This window comes from Atta colombica, unplaced genomic scaffold (genome assembly GCF_001594045.1).
Source record: "Atta colombica isolate Treedump-2 unplaced genomic scaffold, Acol1.0 scaffold19, whole genome shotgun sequence".
Taxonomy (NCBI): domain Eukaryota; kingdom Metazoa; phylum Arthropoda; class Insecta; order Hymenoptera; family Formicidae; genus Atta; species Atta colombica.
In genome coordinates this window covers 580,484-592,286 of record NW_017259282.1, presented here as the reverse complement: position 1 = coordinate 592,286, position 11,803 = coordinate 580,484, and the positions used below count along the sequence as shown (strand labels likewise).

The 11,803-nt window shown below is 35.6% G+C and overlaps 1 protein-coding gene across 2 annotated transcripts in view; it reads right to left on the bottom strand.

The window, feature by feature from the left end:
- Positions 1–1,004: 1,004 nt before the first annotated feature.
- LOC108686813 (E3 ubiquitin-protein ligase HECTD1) overlaps positions 1,005–11,803 on the bottom strand; it is a 14,570-nt gene continuing 3,771 nt past the window's right edge. The window contains exons 8-23 of one of the 2 annotated variants that reach the window (XM_018192295.1): positions 9,104–9,500; positions 8,779–8,814; positions 8,298–8,564; positions 7,638–8,191; positions 6,650–7,556; positions 6,275–6,561; positions 5,909–6,166; positions 5,584–5,788; positions 5,143–5,343; positions 4,613–4,872; positions 4,315–4,473; positions 3,738–3,953; positions 3,410–3,654; positions 2,753–3,320; positions 1,592–2,643; positions 1,005–1,394 (exon numbers count right to left, since the gene is read on the bottom strand). In XM_018192295.1, the coding sequence (XP_018047784.1) occupies positions 1,112–1,394; positions 1,592–2,643; positions 2,753–3,320; positions 3,410–3,654; positions 3,738–3,953; positions 4,315–4,473; positions 4,613–4,872; positions 5,143–5,343; positions 5,584–5,788; positions 5,909–6,166; positions 6,275–6,561; positions 6,650–7,556; positions 7,638–8,191; positions 8,298–8,564; positions 8,779–8,814; positions 9,104–9,500 (5,895 nt within the window). In that variant the 3' untranslated portion in view covers positions 1,005–1,111. The remainder of the gene's footprint in view (positions 1,395–1,591; positions 2,644–2,752; positions 3,321–3,409; positions 3,655–3,737; positions 3,954–4,314; positions 4,474–4,612; positions 4,873–5,142; positions 5,344–5,583; positions 5,789–5,908; positions 6,167–6,274; positions 6,562–6,649; positions 7,557–7,637; positions 8,192–8,297; positions 8,565–8,778; positions 8,815–9,103; positions 9,501–11,803) is intronic. The other variant, XM_018192296.1, reaches the window with a different exon arrangement.

The following is an 11,803-nucleotide window of genomic DNA, read 5'->3' as shown; positions in this document are numbered from 1 at the left end:
TATATATATGTATATATATTTTTTTACCTTGTTTTTACCTATATTTAATAATTTAATTAGATTGACTCATAAATAAGTTATGTTGTAGATAATTTATCTATGGAGAATACCAAGTTATTTTAATGATACTTAATAATTTTTACATTTCCTTAGTAGTAAAGGGTCCCTCAATTACAAATCAATATATATTATATCAGTACATCATTTTGAAATCGTGAAAACTCTTAAAAGATTTGAAAGTATATATATGTGCCATATTATATAACATAACTTTTAAGAATTTATTAAGAGAGAAGTGCTATTGTAATGGCTCAAAAATTACATTAATGTATAATGAAAGTGTTATAACAGGTCGAGGAGTGTGAAAATGGTTTATGATAATTTCATTCGAAAAATATCACTCATGGATTGATTCCGAATAAAGGTTATTCCAGTTTCAGTAACAATGTTTTGAAATTATTGATGGAACAAAATCCACGTTACAAAAGAAAATTAAAAAATGCTAAACATGTCATAGCTCACTGCGTTTTGTTATTTATAAAGGTTCTGTAAAAAAAAAAAGTTATTTATGAATCAATCCAATATATGTATATGAAATATTACGAAGATCAATATACAGAAAATCAATGTGATTTTAAGAGAGCTTGAAGCATTGAATGATAAGTGTACTATGATTCATTTATTGATCATAAATTTACTGAAATGATAAGATACATTTTTCAACGTAAATATCTGGAAAAAGGATAAAAAAAAGAACAAGAATATGTGAAATCATTTTTTATCTAAATTAAGAAGTAAAATATGGAGGCAAAACAAAAAAGATCAAAGAAACATATTTAAACATTTTAGACACGTATTTTTGCTATCTGTTTATACTAATTCGTACCAGAAAAATAAAATTATCAAATTACAATAAAGGCCGTACATCTGTTTTTACATATATAATGTATACATACACGCGCACGCACACACACACACACACACGCACGCACACACACGCGCGCGCGCGCATGCACGCACGCACACGCACGCACACACCTATCTCTGTTAAGTATAATTTTTTTCCCGCATAATTTATGACTAACTTGAATCTTGAGATAAGAGAATAAATTCAATTCAAGTGAAACCCTCTTTCTCGAGTAGCAGCCAACAGCCTTTCTCTCAGGATTTCTTCAGTAGGATATTCTGGTAATTTTAAGTAATGAACACAAGTATTAACAGAAGGATAACCACCAGAACCAGCGTCCACTTTCCGTACGACAGTCAATCTGGGATGTAAATTACATAAACCACCTGGAGGTAGAGCCGAACAACCAGTGGCAAATTGTAAGAATGCTTTTCTTTCAGATCCCGTTAATGATAATAGTACGTTGACAAATCTTTGGAAACCAGGACTGAAAAAATAGAAATAATGAAATAATTAAATAATGAAATAATGTGAGATTAATGCTATGTCTATCATTTAAGTCCATTTAATCTATTTTTATGAATTAGTGCAGATTTACATTTAAACTTTGCTCGTAATAAATTTATTATAAAAAATAAGTTGCGATATCACAGAGTACAACATATCGTTGATGCACTGTCTTACCTTTCCTTTGTATATCCTAATTTTGGCTCGGTGTAATTGAGCAAATCTTCCCTTGTCCATTGTGGATTCTGTTCTCCACAAAGCATCGCTCTCATTTCATCTGGACTAAAGACATGGAGCTTTTCCATTGGAAAGACTTTTGAAAAGCCCGATTTGAACGCTTCGAGTTGTCTATAAATTCCTTGGTTAAGGCAGTAATTGATCGTAAGATTTGCATATTCTCTTACGTTTTCTCTTGTCACTGTGATATCCAAGCCACTTTCCATCAATTCCACTTGATCATGTTGAAAAACTTTCGAACTTGGTGAATACGTCATGGTTAATGCTAAATCCTCGATAGCCACTGAAGTGCCTGATGGATGAGTAATATATAATGTTTCTTCGTCAGTAGAGCTTGGACCATCAGAAAAAGTTCTATCACGCTTTGTGATCGCGTTTTGTATTTCTCTTAGAAATTCTCCTCTTACAGGATCCACCTCGACAAGATCTTCTATATCTAATAAATCGACGTACCACGGACAAGGTTCTAATGAAGAATACACAGCATCGTTTTCCCCTTCTTCCGATATAAAGCTACTCGACATACTAGATGACATACTTTCCTGTGTAACGCCAGTAAGACCGATCTTTTCATTGACATTGTTCGAGATATCACCACGGCACATTAATTTTAAGAATGGACGGGATAACGGTAAATCTACTAATCTATTATCCTGGAGAACTTTTGCCAAGAAGACTCCTAGAAACCAGAAATAACGAACAGCACGATCGCAGCATGCAGAATCTTGCGGTAGTGGGGCTGGGAATAAGCCGCTGGCTCGCGTTACATAATATCCCGCAGGCCGAATTTTCTCTCCAGAAATACATGTTTGCTCTTCGTTTAAGATCCGAGTGGCATTATCATCGGCGGTGTCATCGCATAACCAAAGACTCAAGTCTTTGCGTTGCAGTTCCGCTGCGACTAGTGCAAAGAATTCTAAGGTAGGTCCAAGACCAGTGCCTTCTTCTCCTACGAATGCTACCTCGAGTATACTTTTGCGACTTGCGTGCACCTACGAGAATAAAAGACAAAATAAATAAATAAATGTACATTGATGAGTATTTTTGTATTATTTCATAATTTTAAGTACAATTTTCTTTCTTTTTTTTTTTCCTTTATACCTTCAACACCTGTTCCGCCCAATCTAATAGCTTTTCTCCCCTCGGTACACTGACTCTTTCGTGCTTGAGCCTGCCGACACGAAATTCATGACTATCGTCACGCCGTGGACTTAGACCAGGTGCCCTTTGTCTTTCAAGGATCGCATCTCGCTGCGTTTGTAACCATACGATAGACCGTGAAGCACCAAAAGCGGTACAACTGAAATAAAGTCGTCTTGTTTCAAAAGGCAGCAAAAATGGACAACTTCGTGCGAGCTCTTCACACCAATTGGGCAGTGCACCAGCGGCCAAAGCCAACGGATCCTGAATTTGTTGTACGATCTTATTCGTGATTTTTTTAGACGTAAAGTCATCTGGATGAAGCCAGTAAGTCGTATCATTCGACTCGTTCTGCTCTGCTAAGCCTTCGTCCCGAATAGTGCCCAAGACAAATACGTGTCTCAAGAGTTGTAGAACATCTTCGACAGTGCACGCGTTTGTGTTTTGCGTCGGATTACGAGAATATAATGTTACGATCGGCGTTGCTCTGCCAGATGATTCCTCGTCTCTGGCTTCTTTATATATTATTCTATATGGAAAGGCACAATTAACTTATAATTTACTAATTTCTTATGATTTAAAAATACGGTGTAAAATGAACGAAATTCAAATTATTACGTGTAGGTTGGTTCCCATATTCTTTTTAATTTCTCTTGACGGCTGCCTAATTCAGTTAACTGCATCAATTCTTGGACCGCTTGAAAAATACTAGCATGCGAATCAGAAAGTGATATCTCGACATCCGGTATACCCGGGAATCCGGGTCCTTTTAATGATAAAGAAAGTCTAGGCATAGGCAATGATCCTATGCGACTGTTAACTTGCGTCTCGCTACCAGGAGGGGGAACTTCCAAATCAGTTGTCTGTTATAAAAATAACCTCAGAATGATGCAATTTAAAAAAAAAATAACGTATCTAATTTATTACTTATTAATACATTACTTACTTGATTAATGTTAGTTCGGCCAGGACGTGGATCAAAAGCAGGGATAAGAGCAGAAAATTGACGCTTCAATACAAACTCATCATCCCATGCACGTCTTTTGCTACTCTGTGGTGCTTCTTCTTCCATGAATGCTGCCAAGAGATTACGACTTACCATTACTTCTTCATATTCACCTTCACAACCATCACCTTCTTCTTCATTCTCTTCATCTTCTTCCTAAGATAATATAATGACACTTATACATTTCATCATATATATGACAATTTTTTACACGTTAATAAATACAATTTCGATAATCTTGATCTAAACATATGTTGTTGAGGTCATAGCCCTAATCGTACCACTTGATAACACCAGTGATTTCTAAAGTGAGTTCAATTTTGTAGGCGCATTCTTCGACCAATCAGATTGATTCAATTTTTCCGTAGTGAAAATATCAAGATGTTAACAGAAAATAACATAAATTATGTGCAATCAAGTCTTTAAGGAGATCGAGAAAGCAAAATAAAATCTGTGAAGTTTACAGACTTATTTATAAGATACACAACTCTTAATGAAATAAAAGCTGCGCAATTACTTCTTGATCATTTTCTTCATTATCTTCTTCCTCTTCTAGGACACCGTCTTCGTCATCTTCCAATTCAGTCAAAAGCGTTGGTCCACCAGTAGTACGACCTCCACCGGTGCTAGAAGTTGCTACACCTCCGCAGGATTCCAAGAAATCTTCAAGACTGACCTGAAACCATGAATATTTGCACATTGTATCATAAGGCAAAATCAAATCTTACACTTTCTTTCAAGTAAACAAACATTTGTGAGAGTAAATTTCAATAAAACACATTAGTATTAAAAAATTATTCAAATGGTAATTTTACCTGCTCGCTATCGCTACTTGTACTAGTTAGAGACATAGTAAGCGCTTGTCCTAAACCAGGTCCGGTTGTCGTAGTAACGCCACTACCCGCTACTTGTCCGCTACTTGTTAGACTTGGATAACTTTGCGCCGTACTAAGTAAACCACCAGGAAAATTGGGACTGAGTGCCAATCGTACGAGACTAGATACAGAATTCGGTCCTCGAATTGGATTACAATTCGTATTAGAATTTGAAGCAAGATGCTGTCCACCTGCAGGTCCTAAAAATTTTTTATCTTTTTTGTTTCTTAAGAATTATTTACTACAAAAGAGATGCAATGTGTTACAAAGAGACAAATTATCATCTTCCTAATGTAACTAAATATAATCAAAGAGATAGCTTTACGTAAACATTTCGCAAAAATACAGCGTACATGTGTTGATGGTTTAATGATAATAATAATTATTATAATAATAAAATACAATTGTACAGTAATAAAATGATAACAAATGTAATTTCGCCGCATGTAATTACTTAATTTGGAACTAACCTAATGTTCGTCTTCGCGCCATTGCAGCAAAAGTTTCCAACAAACCAGTAGCAGCTGTTGATTCCAAGGTATTGTTAGCATCGGAACAAGCGAGATTAGGCACAGATACCGACATAGGATTGGTAACCACAACAGGACAACCGCCCGTTGTATTTTGCGTAGACGAGCTAGCTTCTTTTTCTCGAGTACAGTCTTTAGCAACTAATTCGAAGGAAAAATGTACGGAATTTTTACATACGTTATCAATATGATCACGAGGGAAAGAAATCAATGTTCGGTCACTAATTAAAATGCGGTCGTATATTTACCGTATACAAACAAAAAAGGTATTTAAAAGATGTTATAGACGATCTCTCGATCCGATTGATATGTCTGATTTAAATATAAGCGTTACAGTGCTAAAATGAGTTTATTGAAAGGAATACACATTTATATACATACCATCCGCGATCCCAGGATGATGTCTCGGTACAGATTTAATCCTTAAGTTTTCATCCGACTCGCCAGAAACGCTGATTCTAACAGGAACTAAACCAAGTAACTCACCACTCAGAAAACTATTAGTATTGTTGCGCAATCTGTCAGCACCTTCTCTCATACGATCCAAAACTTCAGCGGTTTCCAAACTCAATAAACCTCCACTAGCCTATGTGTATAATGTAGATCATATTAATTTATCATATAAACTATGATATCTTAGAGAAAGACGAGAAAAATATTACTTTCAAACAGCAATAACAACAATAACAATAATTTCACAATTCACCTTATTTCCTCGTACAGTAGCGAAAAGTGGTTTCGAGCTTGACGCTCGGTTACTGGTGCTATTAACGGGACAGTCCGTATTGAGAGTGAGACTCTCGACGATAGTAGCTAGATCGCTAGTAACAGTTGTATCTGGTCTGGGATGCAATACAACTGAAAGTTCGCTCGTCGAGTTTGCCCCGCTCTCACCAGTTACGGCAACCACTGCTTCCGCACGAGCTACCGACAACACACTCTCGGCTATCGACTCGGCAGCTTGCTGCTCGTCGCAAAATTAGATTAATAATATCTTTGAATACGTAGCCTCTTATAGCAACATAAGCTTTCATAATTTAATAAATGAACATGACAAATAAATAAATTTTACCTTTGCCGCTAGATTATCCGCACTCGCAGCTTGATCTGTAGAAGCTACCGAACTACGCATGGCGGTATCGGTACAGTCGGGTAAACTAGGAGTGCTGTTTGATTTTCGACCCGTTAAAACACCTCCGCCACTCTTACATTTTGTCGTGTTGTCTGTATCCAAACCAATGCCAACCAATCTGAGATCGTACTTTCCTTCGGCACCCATTCTATACGAATTCGATCCACCATGATCCCATGTTACGTCTATCCATCCGTTATGTAATTCTCCTGTAACTGTGCCTTCACCTATATTAAAATCAGATCCAGTGTTACGTTCCTGTTAGTTCCTATTAGTCAGTACACATTGGCAATGAAATTATTATCATGCACATACCTGGTGGTACGCCATCCTGATCTCTCCACTTCCAATCTAGACCTCTAGCTACTCGAACTCCTGCAACTAAATGTTTAAGAACTTGCATCTTGATAAATCTTCTTTGTTTTCGTACACCGGCTTCTGCTTCCTTAGCTGCACGGCCTAAATCTTCACACACTCCAGTAACTTCCCCATAAACCTCAAAACCAGACACAGAGAGATAATGCGTCTGTCCTGAAGCATTCTTGCCAATTTGCTGTAGACGTAAATGTCGCCAGCCTTGCGTTTCTTCACTCGGTGGCTCCAATGTCCAAGTAGATGTACTACCCGGCTCATTCAAAGAACAATCGTCTACATGAGCGTATAACGTTATCCAAGTAATTCCATCCTTTGACGCTTGAAACATCCAATTCCTCAATGCACTTCTACCATATCCCCTCGCATGTCTCAAGGTATAAGCGCTCGGAATAATCCAAACTCCAAGATCTATCGAGAACCATGCCCGTTTGTCGTCGTTGGTGTGACAATTTAATGCCGATGGATCACGGCTGAGTATATCCTCAAGATGACCATATGGAAGATTTCGTCCGTCGCTCGACGTAACGACAACCAATCCATATTGCCCCGGGTTTACCCATTCGGAACAAGTTTTAGCATTTGTCCCGATCCAATATAATAAACCATTTTCGTCGAAGTCATGTTGATATTTGAACGTTATTCTATTTTCTTCCTTTAATCTTTTCACGAAAGCAAATGTAGACCTATCGTGATCATGCCACTGCTTAGCCACCATTTTTAACAAATGGTTCTCCAATTGTTGTATCGTACTTAATGGTTCCATCTTTAAGCTGCGACCAGATCTATCTATTAACGCGCTCTCGCTAGAAGCTTTTTCTAGTCGAAAACGTAATCTCCTCGTCAAAATCTGCAAAATGTAACAAAACACGCGCATGAGAAACACATGTGCGAAAGAAGTTTATTGATATGCATATATCTGCATTGATACCTGCAAACCGTAGCCTGATCCGGGTGTGTCATACAAATATACGGGTAATTTTTCTATTGATTCCAACACCGAAATCAACTTATGGATTAAAATCTTGGCCGAGTTAAGCTCTTTATTTGTGTCTTTTGTTTGAAAGCAATTCTTGAATGCAGTTATCCTTTGCATCCTAAGTTTAGTGGCTCTCAATGTTGGGAGCGTGGGTCCAGAAGGTGCTGCCAACAAAGCAAGTAACGCTTGTACAAGACCACTGGAGTGCAGCTCATATGCGGAAACTCGACCCTCTTCATTCAACAATACTTTGAGTTGTTCTAACGCAGTTTGTAGTATATTGCGCCATTCCCGACTCCCAGATTGTTGTTTTTGAGATGCTTTTTCTATTTGATTAACAATGGCACCGAGCTTAGCAACTACACCGCGTGGTTGAGCTTGAGCTACTTTAAAGTAACGTTCGTATATCTCTTGTGCTTGTACTTTAACTTTCTGCTTAATCGCTTCGATCTTCGATCTTAATCTTTTCCCTCTTTTGCCAGTCCAACCTGCTGCAAATTCTGGACCTATAATATGTAAATTATGAGAAATAATCGTAAGACTTTAAGGATTTTAACAGTAATTTTAACAGTAATAGTATTACGCTGATATAATGAGATACTCCTCTCATACCTAAGCTTGTTTCCGCTGTAAAGGAATGTTTAGTACCTCTGTTTGATTCAAAAATAAAACCTGGTAAGTCTTCTCTTAAAATAGTTGCTTGTTGTTGACCATCACTATTATGTATACATAATTCACTTTCCTTTCTACTAGATAATGCCCAATTTCCTACGACCAGACGTGTAGTACCAGGCCGAGAGAGCACAGGTTGACTTATAAAATTCACTTTTAATTGACTACGCGCTCTTTGCAGTTTCTCCAAAAATTCACCACGATTTTCTGGAATGTACGGATCATATCGTGTGATCAGATAATTTATCTCGCTTGACAATAATTTCAAGATATGAAAGAGAATGCTATTATGTTATAAGAAGAAAATAAAGAAAGAAAAGTTCAATATTTTTATATCACACGTTTGTAGAATATACTAAAAAGAGATAATAAGTATAATGTGTGAGTCATTAAACACGAGTTAAACATGTATGTAACCTACCTTCAGTTGTAAGCGACTCAGTGTTCCTCCCCTTTCCTGTAGGCAGTTAGTAAAACGTTATTTTTTACATAGTTCCCCTAACGAAAGTTAATCACAAATGGAAAATGTAATGTATCAAGTGATGTTGAGGAAACTATATTCATTTATAATTAATGACGAAAAACAATAAAGAAAATGGTAATAGTAAGATTAATATGAAAAATGGTGCGAGGTTGATATGACTTTTGCAAATATAAGCGTTTTGTGTGTATTTGTGTGTGTGTTGTGTGTGTGTGTGTGTGTGTGTGTGTGTATGTCGCGCGTAGGCGGGTGTATGTATGCTCACCCGATGTATCTGTTCCACCTTCCGGACTTCCGCTAGAGTACATAGTTGCTAGTTTGCCATCAAGGATAAATCTAAACCATCCATTACTTCCATTCGATAGTTCTAAAGCTGCCGCATCTGACCATATGTAAAGACAATCACGTCCTCGACATATGCACCAATCTCTCCAGTGATACGCTCTTCCTATTAACAATTCTTTCGCGTCTTCCATTCTTTGCTCTTCTCCCGATTGATTTGATTCCGCTTCTGGCTCGGGCGTAGTTTCTTGTGGCCCGGCTAAAGTAGCAACTTTTGAAAATACTCCTAAACGTGCGAAATGTTCTAAGAATTCATCTTTGCCTTTAATCATCAGATCCTGTATCATTTGCAGGACAATCAAATGACCATCCTCATCTTCCTATTAATATTAAAAAAACATACAAATATTTTAATAGTTTAGTTAAAATATGAAAAACGTAAACAAATAAGACGAAAGACAATAATAATAAAAATTGTTAAAAATATAAAAAGATAAAAATAAATACTGTACATCATATAATCCACTTTTATTATAAAAATTAAGAAAACTGTAGTCTACATGCAGAACGTAATAGATATAGTAAACGGTTATTTTTCTTTCTTGATTCCTTCAAATCTTTTATCAAAATTATGTTAAAAAAATTTGTTTTAATTTAATTCATGCATTAATAAATAATCCATAATAAACAACTAATTGTTTTCAAAATTTTGATCATTTTTCCAACATATACATTATTATGTACATGAACTCTCAGATGAGGTTGATAGAATTAAATAATTTTAATGGATAATATTTGATGTACATTACAATATACGTATGGTCTGAAGGGATTAAATTACATTTTACTGAAATAAACATAAACATACTTTTAGATCTTATCAACAGCAAACAAGCAGTAGACGAAAGTAGGTTTTTTTGATAAATTCTTGAATTTTTGATAAAACTTTAAAGTATATCTCTTTATTTTAGGCCTTTTCATGATTTCGTCATTAGCTCGCGTAATTCTTGTTTTTTTGCAATATTAATATTAAAGCTTCTATAATTTCTTTTTCACAATATATTTCCATATACACCAGAGGGAAAGGGAGAAAAAATAGAAAAAGAAGACAGAGAGAGAAAAATTATTGCTTTAGTATCAGATATATTCCACTATATGAAAAGAATATTGATATAAGATATTTGTGAGATTTTAATAATACAAATAACTCAAATAAAATGTAATATCATATGGAGACATAAAATATGATTAAATTTAACTTTAATGAGTAAGGGCCGCGACACAGACTTTTGCATAGTGGTATAAGAGAATCAATCAATCAAAATTCTTCTTTTCCATAAAACGGGAGAAAAGAAAGAATTCAGATTAGTTAATTCTCTTATGTACTATGCGTTATGCATTAAGCATTATATAAAAGTCTGTGTTGCAACTTTTAAATTCATGCTTTAAATAAATTACAATAAGTAATTACATTTATGTTAATATTAAACGTATATAAAGTCTGTCAAGTCTATTAATTAAAAAACTTAAATTGAAAATAAATTAATGATAAATTAATAATTAAATTGAAAACTTATGAAATTATAAACAGCATAAAAAACGACTAAAACATTTTAATTAGAGTGAAATATGTAATAGACATTACCATCGTGTCGAATGTAGTTGTGAAAATTTGAAAACTCGCGAGTCATGAGACTAGATAATTTTGGACCAAACATCTTAAACGCTGTAGGTATTGACAATGATATCTTTATTTCACATTTCTCGACTAAATCATTGATATCGTCACTTGAATCCTCCCTCTGCACGCATGTTGAAATTATCGTAATTTTTTGTCTTTGAATTTTTGAGAACTCACATATTTCTCGATAAGAGAATTTTATTATGCAAACGCTTATATCGCGAATAGATGTGTATAATTTTGTCCCAGGTATCCGTTTACGGAAAAAAAAACTTGAAAAGGAAGGGAGAAATTTCTCCCCTAATCGATAAACACATACACAGAAAAAAGAAATCTTTTCTTTTAAAATACAAGTTTAAGAAATAGATCACTTATTAAAAAATAAGCATCTGCGTGCGTGCGTGCGTGCGTGCGTGCGTGCGTGCGTGCGTGCGTGCGTGCGTGCGTGCGTGCGTGCGTGCGCGTGCGTGTGTGTGTGTGTGTGTGTGTGTGTGTTCGTGCGTGCGCGTGCGTGCGTGTATGCGCGCGAATCGACACAATTATATTAATCGAATAAATTACAAAATTTTACATATGAATAATCTGTATCGACTTGCATTGGCTTATTTTTTAGTAAATGATTTATTTCCTGGAATCTTTTCTTTCTTTGTTATATGATATTTAATAGCAAATTCGGCAGACTGCATTAGTGCGTACTGAGTGTACCAAATTTTTTCAGTGCCACACATTATGCACATTGTATTAGTGCATTAAGATTGTCGTATTCGGCAAATGAAAACTGACCTAGTGTAGTGCTGAATTTAGACCATTATATTCAAATCAATCGAATGAACTGAACAAGTTCAAGAAATGTTGCATTGATGTTTCTAAATATGCAATTACGTAGTGACATAGCATTAAAATGGTTCTGCACTCGTACCATGTCAGGGCAGTACTAGAGCAGAGTCGGTATGTGCCACCATAAGATATAAGTTTCTCCATGTACATATACATATGTATATA